Genomic DNA, 13,629 nt, shown 5'->3' with positions numbered 1-13,629 from the left:
CCTTCTCTGAGGTACTTTTTTACTATATTCACTTTTTTTAGATCTAGAATTCTCTTTTGACTAGATTCATCTTATGTGATGTGATGATGATATGCTATTCTTGAGTCAAGATCTATGTTCTTGATATTATTAGTGATCCTCTGGTTATTCTTGAGAAGATTTATTATAAACTTGTTATCATTACTATTGATAGTGGATGTTTGCGGTGGACTACGATCCCATCATTTTTCTGACATTTGATTTTTCACGTTAAAAATTTGATCCCAACATACAAGTCTATCCGCACAACACTCTTTCGTCAAGCTCCCATGTCAGGCGACTCTGCCTTCGCTGCGCCACCCTCTTCCACTGCGATCGGTGGCATGACTCTTCTCCAGAACCAGTGCTTCCTCCAGAGGAGTACCATCTCCTCGATGGGCACCCCTTTGGTCTCCGGGAGGAGGACGTAGACGAAGATGGTCATGATGGTGATCCAGCTCGCGAAGAAGAGGAAGATTCCGAATTTGAAGGAACAGAGGAGGGTGAGGAAGGACTGCGCGATGGCGAAGGTGAAGAAGAGGTTCACGGAGACGGTGATGCTCTGCCCGGCCGACCTCGTCTCCAGCGGGAATATCTCGCTGGGGACAGTCCACCCGAGCGGCCCCCACGACCACCCGAAGGCGGCCACGAAGAGGCAAATGACGACCACCACGATGATGGAGAACTCATTGGAGAGCTTCTTGTCATCGCCGAACTTGAGCCCCAGTATGATGGCCACAATGACCTTGTTGGTGCGGAAGAAGCTTGTCAATGTCGAGACTGATTCTTTCAGGTCAAGCGATTGAGATTTACCTGGCATATGATCATCTGTACGCCGCCGCCGATGAGCAGAGCTCTCCTCCCCCACCTATCGACCGTGGCGATGGAGACGAGCGTGGACGAGGCCAGTACAGCCCCTGTCATGACGGACGAGTAGAGAGAGGCATTGCCCCCGAAGCCCATGCTCTGGAACAGCACCGGCGCGTAGAATAGTATCGAGTTGATGCCGGTGAGTATCTGGAACGTCGGCATGAAGATGGCCATGACAAGCTGAGGCCGGTTCCGCCGCTCTAGTATGTTCCTGAAGGGGTGTTCGACGGCGTTCGCGACCTCGCTAGCTTCGATCATGTCCTGGAGTTCGGCGTCCACGTCGCTGGTGCCACGGATCTTCTCCAGGACGCGGCGGCCTTTCTCGGCCCGCCCTTGCTCGATGAGGCTATTCGGGGTCTCCGGGAGGAGGAGGCCCCCGATGGTCATCAGAAGCGCGGGCGCCGCCGCCAGCCCCAGGGAGAGGCGCCATCCCCACGGTTTGATCTTCTCGGTGCCGTAATTGATCATGTTCGCTGAGAAGATGCCCAGCGTCGTCGCAAGCTGGAACATCATGTTCAGTGCGCCGCGGAGGTGCGCGGGAGCCATCTCCGAGAGGTAGAGAGGGACAGCCTGAGGAGAACAGAGGAGGTGATTAGCCTGAGAAATCCAGCAGCAAAGGTTGATCCAAGTACCTGATTCCCGAAGCCAATACCAACACCAAGCATGATACGGCCCAGAAGCAGCATTGCCAAGTTGACGGCGGCAGCGTTGAGGGCGGCTCCGACGAGAAAGCTTACTCCACCACAAACGATGCTAGCTCGGCGGCCGTACTTTCTGGTCACTGGGGAGGCGACGATGGAAGCAACGAGGCCGGCAAGGTAGAGTGAGGAGGTGAAGGCCGCGAGACCCTGGTTGTCGTACTTGCAGTAGTTGTTCTGGGATTGCAAGTTCTTCTTCCGGTACACCACAGGGAAGAACTTCTCGAGGAAAGGGTCCATGCTTGTAACACCTCCTGTGGTGGTGCAAGCACAAAGCAAGATCGAAGCTCGACCAAATCCCTCCGCGAATCGATATGATGGTGATGATAGCCATGGTGATACAAGGGCGTACCTGAGATGCCGATATCGTATCCGAAGATGGATCCCCCGACGGCGGCTACCAAGCAAGCCATGACCACGAACGGCGTCACCCTTCCCTTGTAATCCTTCGCCCTCTCCTTCGACACCCCCGCCGACCCACCGTGTACCATCACCCCACCCCCCGCCATCACTCTCTCTCTCTCTCTCCCTCCCGCTACCTCTTCAAATTTCTTGCAGTTCTCCACCGACAGAGGGCCTTACAGCTACGAAGGGTGTCTTTTTTGTTGTGCACTCTTTTCCTTATAAAGACTTGAATGAAGGATAACGAAAACGAATACAACCGTTCGCTTTAACCGAAACATTAATATTGGAAGTCAACTGTCCCTCCAAAGCAATAAGATTCGCTGGCTAGAGCGAAGGAAGCCAAGCGATTCGCAACAATATTTTTTATAAGACCTTAAAGTCTTATCGTAAGCTTTGATACTAATTGATAAGATCTTAAATTCTTATCGTTGCTCTAATACCGATTGATAAGACCCTAAGGTCTTATTCCGAATGAAATGAGAGAAAAGAGAATGATAATGATCGTTTCGAGGGGATCGACCTCCTTGATCGCTTCGAGGGGGGATCAACCCTCCTTGATCGCTTCGAGAGGATCGACCCTCCTTGATCACTTCGAGGGGATCACCCTTCTAGGGTTTGGCCATAAAGTGAAATAATATTTAATTGATTAACTGATTTATTCTCAAAAGAAATGGTTAAATCACTATTTATAGAGTTCCACCTAGAGTCCATCGGGACTTGGACTCTTAACAGTTCCTCCCTCTTCAAATCAGCCTTGTCCTCAAGGGTGAGCAGCATCAATCTCGGGGAGCTTCTTTTTTAGTACTTTAGTCATAGACTATTTACAACGCATCATAACTCGTTGATCAAGTAAGTATGGTATCCACTTTTTGATAGTGTAAGCAATAAGTCTATCTTTCAGTATAGTAATCGTTGCAAGAAACTTCTGGCCCTGTATAATTAATTTCATCTTTGAACCTTTGCTATCACAAGTGAAAATCCATCCATCAATAATCTTTACTTCGAATCTATCATACTCTTCAATGTGGTGAGTCAATCGGTCAATAGTCTCACTGTCCATAAAATTATTAGTGCTACTAGTATCAATCAAAACTAATAGTCCAGAGTTCCGTCAACTTCTATAGTTTGCAAGTAAAAATAGTCGGCTAGTGTATGCATTGTATGTATGGTAGGTTCAACAACTTCATTAGAATTTATACCTTCATGATCGGAGTCCACATTCTTAGCTTTTAGCTCCTCTCCAATTGGTTCAATCATCAGAAATTGCCCTTGTTTACATCGGTGCTCCATATTCCATTTTTCATCATAGTACAAATTCTTTGCTGATCTTTCCTTGCTAATTTTTTTTTTTCATGTAGATGTGCAAATGAGATCGCAACTATCATAGTACGGGGTTGACGAGCCTTAACTTTACACCGGATCTCTAGAATAAGCCCTTCAATAAATGTATCCAGAAGTTGTTGGTCCAACAAATCTCTAATTTGATTTGATAATATTTCAAACCTACTCTGATATTCTAACACTGTAGAAGTTTAACGAATTTTGGCGAGCTGGCAATCAACATTCTCATATTCGGATGGGCCAAAGCGAACAAGAAGCCCTCTTTTGAACTGCTCCCACAAAGGAACTCCGTAGAAAGTTTCATACTAATCGTACCACTGGATTGCATCTCCATTGAACTGGATTGAGGCCACTTCTTCTACCTTGGATTCTTCTTGGGTTCTGTGAAAACGGAAAAAATTTTCTGCCCTAGAGATCCAACTGGTCGGATCTCCATCTTTCCATCTCGGAAATTCCACCTTCATATGTGAGTAGTTTGTGTCACAATCTTGGGGCCCTTTTCCTGTATTTTCAGATCTGTGCAACGTAGAACTTGAGCCCCCATCTTGTTGAAATTTGTTGAGGCTCTCCAGTAGGCTCTTTTTGAAATCATGAAGGGTTTCTTGTAGACGATTCTCAATTCTGGTTTCTAATGCTTCCATTAGTGCTTTCACTGAGTTATCAGTAGTCATTACGTATGACTGCAAATTTGTAATCTCAACTCCTGTTTTTGATGTCGGTCAAGGGCATCAGCATTGTCGATGCGATATTGCCGAGGAGGTGGAAGTCGAGGATAGTGTTGCGGTCGCAATGTTGGAGGAAGAGTTGCTGCCCTGTTTCTGTTGCTGCGTGGGGTGAGAGCGCTGGGGTGGAAGGCGACTGCGTCGATATGGCTACCGCTGTTGCGACCCAAGGGGCGATCGTCGGGCAGCGGGGTTGAGGCCGCGGTGATGGCAACCTACGGTTGTGGTAGAAGATGGTAAGCAAGGGGGAGGCGGCATTATAGCGGCCGAGGTTGAAAAGAGGAATCAGTGGTGCGTATGCTGCTGAAGTTGAGGCAGGGCAGCGTACTTGCTACGGTTGCTGCGTGCGCTGTTAGAGGGCGACTGCTGTAGAATCAAGGGTTGGTCGTTAGCTAGGAGCAGCGACAGCGGTGGTTACAATTGGCGGCTGCGGCAGTAGCAGCAGAGGGTGCCATTATTTTTTGTTGCTGCGTGTGGCGGTGGTTACTGTGTGCTCTGTTTTTGTCGCACCACAGATGGGGTTGGCCGGAAGGATCACGAGCGGTTGAGGAGAAGGCTGTGGTGGCTGGCAGTAGTGGTGGTCGCTGGCCAGAGTGCAGCGGCGACGGTGGAGGAGGCAGCGAGGGTCGCGACAGGGATCGACGGGGTTGCAGCAACAAAAGAAACTCTATTTCTGCAACGATTGCAATGAGGGGCTGCCGCAACTGACGGCTGCGGCTGCGACCCGAGGGGATACCAATTGATAAGATCCTAAAGTCTTATCATCGCTTTGATACCAATTGATAGGAGGGGATCGACCTCCTAGAGTTTGACCACAGAGTGGAATAATATTTCAGTAATTAATTAATTGATTTTCAAAAGAAAGGGTTAGATCACTATTTATAGAATTCCACCTAGAGTACACCGGACGGACTTGGACTCTTAAACAATTGAACTAAACAGACTCAGTAAATATTATTTAAAAATTCAAAAAAAAAATCCTAACAAACATATGAGAAGCTTATCCATTCTCATATCCAGCGGCAATTTCGAGTCGTTCACAAGATTTGTTGTGCACTTCTTTGACATCCACCACTTTCCATTCTTCACCGTCGTCTTGGTTACCTCCGTTCTTTCTGTTAGTTTTAGGCAGATGAGATCTGAGAGATCATATCAAGATCACGATCCTCTAGTTCATCATTGAGACTTGCTAATGGGGAAAGCATCATCAATGTTGTATCTCTTGGAAATTAGAAAGTGTGTCAAGATAAGATAATACTCGCATTGTTTGACCAAACAAAGCATCTCTTGCTTTTGTTTTGAGCACTGATCATCCCTGTAATAATCCTTCTCTCTCTACTAAGGAATTAAAGGTTTGAACTGGAACACCTGGTATCTCTTGCCTTCTCTTTTGACAATTCCTCGAGCGCAAAAGGAACACAGGCTATAATTCTTCCAAGGCCAAAAGAGCATTCAGATCGACAATTCCTGATCTGTTCCTTTCTGATGCCAACTTTGCCGAGTGTTTTCCCTGCGTCCAACCGTGTGAGTCAAAACATTGAGCTACGTCAATATTCTGCATTTGATGACTGATTACTTCTGCAAGAACTGCTCGCATCTGCTCGGAGTGGCTGCTTGGATAAAACAAGGCCACGTTAATGAATGGAGAACTCATGGCCGGCAGCGGCCACAGCATGTGGAGAGACGAGCTCGGGGAGTGCACACCGGAAGCTTGGTCAATGACTCGAGTATTATTTCTCCTTCCTCTCCCTGAGTTCCAAGTCGATTGGTTTGTGATCCAGAGAAAGGAAGATAATTTAAACTCCCTAGCATTTCTTCAGGTGCCTCAAACTTGATCCATTCTTCCATTTAAGGTTCTTTCCTGTGCCTCAGTTGGTATCCTGAAAAGTACATATAGAAATATCATTATTAGCTCCTTTAGTGGACAGATAATGACCACTCTGAGAATGAGGAACTATCAAAACTTGTTTGCTACAAATGCAGCCTGCTGTCAGTTTCATAAGAAATCCTTCTAGGCAACATCAAATGAGTAAAAAAACGAAAACGAAGACCAATAATTGATCTCAAGAGAGTTCTAGTGTTATAATCTATGTATGAAAGGATTTAGCTTAGGAGGATCTATAAAGACCTTGTCATGGTGATTATTATATCATCTGAATGTCTGAAGGATTGATTGCTCCTGATGAAGGAGACCCATCTAGCGGGAAACAGAGTATGGACAGGTCGGGATCAGTCTGACCAGAAAACCTTGCGTTCAATTTTAGATGATGATATTGTGATATTGTATGTAGAAATCCTCTATTCTCTTCTTTGATCATGTTATTCTTCTCTTTCCTGTAAGTCATGATGTTCAATATTGAATCAGGAATCTTACTACTCAATCAAGATCTTTCTTGGTCTCATTGCTTTATTAATCATGATTAATCTAATTTTGCCAAATATGAGTATTGAGTTCCTTAGAGCCATCACTTACATGATAAGCTTTGGCAATGAAGAATATAGAACTAACGGTTTTAAGCAACTCGTAGACAGACTTGTAGAGTGTAGAGACATGTTTAACCTGTCAACAAATCTGATTGCTTCTGTATTAACATGTTTAACCTGTTAATTAATCTCTATACAGAGATCCTTCAAAAAGTGAAATTTCAGAGTGTATACCCAAACAAATTAAGTTGGAGCACTGATAGACCTTATAAGAATTCCTCATTCAACAAAACACATCTATTGCAACTTCTTAGTCATTGTTGCCTTTGTTATGGCTTGCTAACTTAAAAGGAGCCATCTCAGCAAGTATTCCAGAGATAGATCCAGCACCAACAAAGGAAAATAATACAAACAAGAAAATGGAATGTCATTGAGAAGTTGTAAACATGACAAAATAATACAACACAAAAAGGTGAAGGGTGTGGTTGAATTTTAAGTTTCCAGATTCTCCATCATAGCAAGATTTCTAGTTTCAAGGTATCCATTTTTCCAAAACCTTCCAAATAGCAAAAACAAACAATCGGAAAAGATACATACTTGGCACAATACAAGCAGTTTATCAAGTCTCCTATTGCTAACTAAAAATACAAGAAATTAAGGAAGATAACAATAAAAGAGATAAGAAAGGATCAAGTAATTGATAAAAATGCCCTGGGTGTCAAAAACTATATAATTTGGATATGTTTAAAGCTTTTTCAAAAATGATCGTAAGTAAATATTTTAACAATTCAGATTCATCATAAAATTTAATTGCATATGTTCCTTCCTGTTTACAATATTACTTTCTTCGTCGAAACATCTGAGATGCAAGTGTTAATGCCTTAGTTCTCTTAGCAAAACTATTATTGCTTAAAAAATAAAATAAAATAAAAAAGTCAAATCATTGTCAAAACAACTGTGATAGCAAAATCATCTGACTACCAGTTATGCTTCATCATAAGTTGCTGCCAGTGACCAATCTGAAACCACTCAACTAATCTGTTTGTAGGTTGTATTACTAGTCATGCTTCCTCATAAGTTGCTAACAGTGACTACCACCTTCACAGAAGATAATCTAGTGTCACTAGTAAAGAATATAAAGAATACAAAATTCATCCTTTTTGGCACTGTTAATAAGATTGGTGGACCAACTCACATGAATCTTTTATGTTCTCCATTCGTTAGTACATCAGGTTGGGGTTTGAGAATTCCAAGAGCTAAAATGAAAAAGCAAGAGGAAGCCTGCACTGCAACATTATCCCAACTCTCTGATAAACTCAGTAAGATGAGAAGATGACTCAAAGGTCATACCTTTTCTCATACAGCAAAGCAGAAACGAGGCGGGCGAAGGTTTGGGGCTTCATATCCCTCTCCTCCCTCAGCTGAGACAGCCTGTGCCGATACACCAGCCGCAGTACCTTGACACCCCAGCAGCAACCACGCCATCAACGACGACGATGGCAACATCAACAGCACAAAGTAGCACAACAAAGCCAAATCGAGCAAGAGGGAACGTCCAAGAGATAGGTCAAATGACAGGGCTTGGTGCGGAGACCAGGGATGCCGACGGTCTGGAGGTTGACCCCGAGCCAAAGAAGGAGTTAGGGTTTCGATCAAATGCGTACCGACATCGAGGAGGAGACGACCACAACGGCCTGGCATGGCCTTCGTCGGAGTGACAGGAACAGTGAGGATTTATTTGGGCCTTAAATGGGCTCCGGAACTTACCATCGAACAAATCACCTAATGCTTTATATATGCGTCTGCGCATTCTTAGTTGGGCTTTAAGTGGGCTTCCTTGATGATTAATTTGTGTCACGATTCACGAATACATAATTAATGATAAAGATCTTATGCTAATCGCTCATTATAGTAATCCATTCACACAACACTCTTTCGTCAAGCTCCCAAGTCAGGCGACTCTGCCTTCGCTGCGCCACCCTCTTCCACTCCGATCGGTGGCATGACTCTTCTCCAGAACCAGTGCTTGCTCCAGAGGAGTACCATCTCTTCGATGGGCACCCCTTTGGTCTCCGGGAGGAGGACGTAGACGAAGATGGTCATGATGGTGATCCAGCCTGCGAAGAAGAGGAAGATTCCGAATTTGAAGGAACAGAGGAGGCTGAGGAAGGACTGCGCGATGGCGAAGGTGAAGAAGAGGTTCACGGAGACGGTGATGCTCTGCCCGGCCGACCTCGTCTCCAGCGGGAATATCTCGCTGGGGACAGTCCAACCTAGCGGCCCCCACGACCACCCGAAGGCGGCCACGAAGAGGCAGATGACGGCCACCACGATGATGGAGAACTCCTTGGAGAGCTTCTTGTCGTCGCCGAACTTGAGCCCCAGTATGATGGCCACAATGACCTGGTTGGTGCGGAAGGTCAATATCGAGACTGATTCTTTCAGGTCAAGCGATTGAGATTTACCTGGCATATGATCATCTGTACGCCGCCGCCGATGAGCAGAGCTCTCCTCCCCCACCTATCGACCGTGGCGATGGAGACGAGCGTGGACGAGGCCAGCACAGCCCCTGTCAGGACGGACGAGTAGAGAGAGGCGTTGCCCCCGAAGCCCATGCTCTGGAACAGCACCGGCGCGTAGAAGAGTATCGAGTTGATGCCGGTGAGTATCTGGAACGTCGGCATGAAGATGGCCATGAGAAGCTGAGGCCGGTTCCGCCGCTCTAGTATGTTCCTGAAGGGGTGTTCGACGGCGTTCGCGACCTCGCTAGCTTCGATCATGTCCTGGAACTCGGCGTCCACGTCGCTGGTGCCACGGATCTTCTCCAGGACGCGGCGGCCTTTCTCGGCCCGCCCTTGCTCGATGAGGCTGTTCGGGGTCTCCGGGAGGAGGAGGCCCCCGATGGTCATCAGAAGCGCGGGCGCCGCCGCCAGCCCCAGGGAGAGGCGCCATCCCCACGGTTTGATCTTCTCGGTGCCGTAATTGATCATGTTCGCTGAGAAGATGCCCAGCGTCGTCGCAAGCTGGAACATCATGTTCAGTGCGCCGCGGAGGTGCGCGGGAGCCATCTCCGAGAGGTAGAGAGGAACAGCCTGAGGAGAACAGAGGAGGTGATTAGCCTGAGAAATCCAGCAGCAAAGGTTGATCCAAGTACCTGATTCCCGAAGCCAATACCAACACCAAGCATGATACGGCCCAGAAGCAGCATTGCCAGGTTGACGGCGGCAGCGTTGAGGGTGGCTCCGACGAGAAAGCTTGCTCCACCACAAACGATGCTAGCTCGGCGGCCGTACTTTCTGGTCACTGGGGAGGCGACGATGGAAGCAACGAGGCCGGCAAGGTAGAGTGAGGAGGTGAAGGCCGCGAGACCCTGGTTGTCGTACTTGCAGTAGTTGTTCTGGGATTGCAAGTTCTTCTTCCGGTACACCACAGGGAAGAACTTCTCGAGGAAAGGGTCCATGCTTGTAACACCTCCTGTGGTGGTGCAAGCACAAAGCAAGATCGAAGCTCGACCAAATCCCTCCGCGAATCGATATGATGGTGATGATAGCCATGGTGATACAAGGGCGTACCTGAGATGCCGATATCGTATCCGAAGATGGATCCCCCGACGGCGGCGACCAAGCAAGCCATGACCACGAACGGCGTCACCCTTCCCTTGTAATCCTTCGCCCTCTCCTTCGACACCCCCGCCGACCCACCATGTACCATCACCCCACCCCCCGCCATCTCTCTCTCTCTCTCTCTCAACCTCCTAAACTTTCTTGCAGTTCTCCACCGAGAGAGGGCCGTATACTCACGAAGGGTGTCTTCTTTGTTGTGCACTCTTTGCCTTCTAAGATAAAAGACTTAAATTTAGTATAACGAAACCGAATACAACCGTTCGCTTTAACCGAAACATTAATATTGGAAGGTCAACTGTCCCTCCAAAGCAATAAGATACGCTGGCCAGAGCGAAGGAAGCCAAGCGATTCGCAACAATATTTCCTTGACAGAACATATGAGAAGATTATCCAGCGGCAATTTCGAGTCGTTCACAGAATACGAGATTTGTTGTGCACTTCTTTGACTTCCACCACTTTCCATGCTTCTTCACCGTCGTCTTGGTTACCTCCGTTCTTTCTTTGTGTAGTTTTGGGCAGATGAGATCTGAGAGATCATATCAAGATCACGATCCTCTAGTTCATCATTGAGACTTGCTAATGGGGAAAGCATCATCAATGTTGTATCTCTTGGAAATTAGAAAGTGTGTCAAGATAAGATAATACTCGCATGATTTGACCAAACAAAGCATCTCTTGCTTTTGTTTCGAGCACTGATCATCCCTGTAATAATCCTTCTCTCTCTACTAAGGAATTAAAGGTTTGAACTGGAACAAAGGCTATAATTCTTCCAAGGCCAAAAGAGCATTCAGATCGAAAATTCCTGATCTGTTCCTCTCTGATGCCAACTTTGCCGAGTGTTTTCCCTGCGTCCAACCGTGTGAGTCAAATCACTGAGCTACGTCAATATTCTGCATTTGATGACCGATTACTACTGCAAGAACTGCTCGCATCTGCTCGGAGTGGCTGCTTGGATAAAACAAGGCCACGTTAATGAATGGAGAACTCATGGCCGGCAGCGGCCACAGCATGTGGAGAGACGAGCTCGGTGAGTGCACACCGGAAGCTTGGTCAATGACTCGAGTATTATTTCTCCTTCCTCTCCCTGAGTTCCAAGTCGATTGGTTTGTGATCCAAGTTTGGTTTGAAGTCAAGCAATTGGGGGTGAAGAGGAGTCAAGAGGGGGTGGTTGGCTCTCACATCAGTATGATCTAAAGGTTCAGGTTTTGTTAATCTATGATGTGGATTGACCATTGGTGTAATAAATTTAATATATTAAGGAAACTTAATATTTATACCAACTAGGATCTATTTATAATTAACATTTTTTTAAAAAATTAAAAATATAAAATAATATTTTTTCTTAGGTCTTAAGGTAAAAAAATTTTACATCTCTTAATCCACAGGACTTATATGTAATTATAAATCCTCAAGGGATCAAAATGTAAGAACCAACTTGATAGTAGCCTATTTGTAATTAATAATTATTTAGAAATTAAAATATAAATTTATACTTATTAATATCAAAACCAACCTAATCTTCTATACCAACAACATTAAAACCGTTTGTTGTAATATGACCAGATAGAATAATTGATCCATGGATTTGTTGTCCCAATCATTGACTCAAAATACTTGATTGATAAGTCAATGATAAAATATATTAATTAAATAATTTTTTATGTGAGACTGATGAGAGTATTGCAGCAAATCTGATCATTCATTATTTCTACTACTAGTCAATATTTGGTTTTGTTTAACACTTTCATGAAGCATGACCCTTACACTTGCAAATAAATAGCATCAACAGTATGCCATCACCATAACCAGGTTCAGCAAACGTATACCTCCAATGCATTCAAGGATTGTGACATGAGCAAACATATTGCTTCATGCACTCTTTTAAGTATGCAAACAGTTTTACCATCTCTGTATCATAATCTCTCCGGAGGAAAATTATCATCCTACCTCCCTGATATGGTCTAAACCTAAAGATATAAAAGTATCCGAAGTGGCACCAAGATGACTCTAAAGTGGCTCTGAGGTGGGGGCATCGAGCTCACGAGACATCGCTTATACTAAGATTGATATCGGGAGAGATTTTTTGACTCGATCCCTCTAACGTTCAAGTCAGTTATTGAGGACTTAGTGAGTATTCATTTTTTCAGGAAAAGAGCCTCCCGACAAAGCGCCAAGGATTACCTTTTATACCACATCTTGGAGGAGATAACCCGTAATTACCTTGACGTCCTCTCTCTAGCATTTTGTACAAGTACTTATACGAGTCAAACAAACAGTTTTTGTCGAAATCAATTTTTATCGTACGAAGATTTTCAAACCGACATAATTTTTCCGCTACACTAATTCACCCCCCCTCTTAGTGTTATTCTTGATCCTAATATTATTTTCCTCCCTCCCTCTCCTCCTCAACCGACAACCCCTTGGTGGCGTGTGAGGACAATAAAGAAAGGGTCGACCCTTTTTTGTTCACTACTACGAGATGGTGCGCGAAAGCTACGAGGACTTACACTACAAAGGGAGGTGCATCATCTATCATGTGGATCACCGCTAGAAAGGACATCTAACCTCCTTCATCCAAGGACTTGGATCTGCATTTTATGAAAATATACGATCTCCCCTAAGTGAGAATATATCATGAATATTATGTAGTTTTGATTTGTTGAGTTTTTCGCTCTCAATCGTCACACGTCGTTCTTATATTGTTCTTTTAAGAAACTAGTTTTTATTTTCTATTTTTCACTACATATGTGATGCCATGTTGTTCCTATATCATTCCTATATCGTTCGTCGCACGACGTTTTTATATCATTCCTATATCATCCTATATTTCCCAACAGGAGGCGACTGAAAGGAGCTTCAAGTGAGTGTGCCATTCTTATACTGAGTATTTTAACATTGTCGACACAATAGGGTGTCCAAGGTGTCATACAACAATATCTAAGCACAGCAGACGATAGTGTGCTCTATCGGGTCAATACTACTAACAAAGGCTTCTAGTGATGGGAGATGAAAGTTCGTCATGATTGGCTCTTCCTAGATGTTCTGGGTGAATAGAACTAGCTTGAGGTGGGGTCATCCAACCTTTCCCCTCAGGATTGTTGGAACTCTTGTTATATCTCTTTTAGGCATTGGTCCATTTGTTATAACTAGACTCTCAAAGAGTCATCTATCGAATCCACTAATTGGGTCTTGAATTTCAGCATAGCAGGGCAATGGTGCGATGGTGCACTACATTAGGGAGTGATGCACTCCCTCGACTGATGGTTTCATAAGGCTTTTGTAATCCTGAGATAATGGCACCGCATCGAACGAGGGAATCTCGATGGGCATCAGAGCCAATGGCGGTTGAGGTATTGTTAGCGATTGGGACGGTAGCGTTACTTATCAGACTAACTGAGGTAGGAACGATGTGATAGCCTGTATCATATCGGTTAGCGTTTGCACATACTAGATGAGGTTCAAAAATGCCTTGGTAAGAACAAGTAGCTTGAGGTCGTCCTCAGAGGCAAAAGGCCTGAGTAATTAAAC

At 45.1% G+C, this 13,629-nt stretch overlaps 2 protein-coding genes across 2 annotated transcripts; both read right to left on the bottom strand.

Moving 5' to 3' along the window:
- Nucleotides 1–269: 269 nt before the first annotated feature.
- On the bottom strand, nt 270–2,095 carry LOC135611664 (sugar transport protein 7-like). The gene is made up of 4 exons (XM_065107307.1): nt 1,939–2,095; nt 1,521–1,840; nt 832–1,458; nt 270–763 (listed from the first exon to the last, which is right to left on the bottom strand). The coding sequence occupies exons 1-4, from the start codon at nt 2,093–2,095 to the stop codon at nt 299–301; spliced, it is 1,569 nt and encodes a 522-aa protein (XP_064963379.1). The 3' UTR covers nt 270–298.
- A 6,199-nt stretch (nt 2,096–8,294) lies between these two features.
- Nucleotides 8,295–10,390, bottom strand: LOC135612155 (sugar transport protein 7-like). The gene is made up of 4 exons (XM_065108037.1): nt 10,051–10,390; nt 9,633–9,952; nt 8,944–9,570; nt 8,295–8,881 (listed from the first exon to the last, which is right to left on the bottom strand). Exons 1-4 carry the CDS (start codon nt 10,205–10,207, stop codon nt 8,417–8,419), a joined length of 1,569 nt encoding a protein of 522 aa, XP_064964109.1. The 5' UTR covers nt 10,208–10,390; the 3' UTR covers nt 8,295–8,416.
- Nucleotides 10,391–13,629: the final 3,239 nt, after the last annotated feature.

The sequence above is a fragment of the Musa acuminata genome, chromosome BXJ2-5 (assembly GCF_036884655.1).
Source record: "Musa acuminata AAA Group cultivar baxijiao chromosome BXJ2-5, Cavendish_Baxijiao_AAA, whole genome shotgun sequence".
Taxonomy (NCBI): domain Eukaryota; kingdom Viridiplantae; phylum Streptophyta; class Magnoliopsida; order Zingiberales; family Musaceae; genus Musa; species Musa acuminata.
The sequence above is the reverse complement of the archived record's forward strand: the minus strand, read 5'-3'. Positions and strand labels throughout refer to the sequence as shown.

Coding starts and splice junctions, on each gene's coding strand:
- LOC135612155 (XM_065108037.1), bottom strand. CDS start 10,207: ATGGCGGGGGGTGGGGTGATGGTACATGGTGGGTCGGCGGGGGTGTCG. Junction 9,953..10,050: donor ATACGATATCGGCATCTCAG/GTACGCCCTTGT, acceptor GCACCACCACAG/GAGGTGTTACAAGCATGGAC. Junction 9,571..9,632: donor GTATTGGCTTCGGGAATCAG/GTACTTGGATCA, acceptor TGTTCTCCTCAG/GCTGTTCCTCTCTACCTCTC.
- LOC135611664 (XM_065107307.1), bottom strand. CDS start 2,095: ATGGCGGGGGGTGGGGTGATGGTACACGGTGGGTCGGCGGGGGTGTCG. Junction 1,841..1,938: donor ATACGATATCGGCATCTCAG/GTACGCCCTTGT, acceptor GCACCACCACAG/GAGGTGTTACAAGCATGGAC. Junction 764..831: donor TACAGATGATCATATGCCAG/GTAAATCTCAAT, acceptor CGCACCAACAAG/GTCATTGTGGCCATCATACT.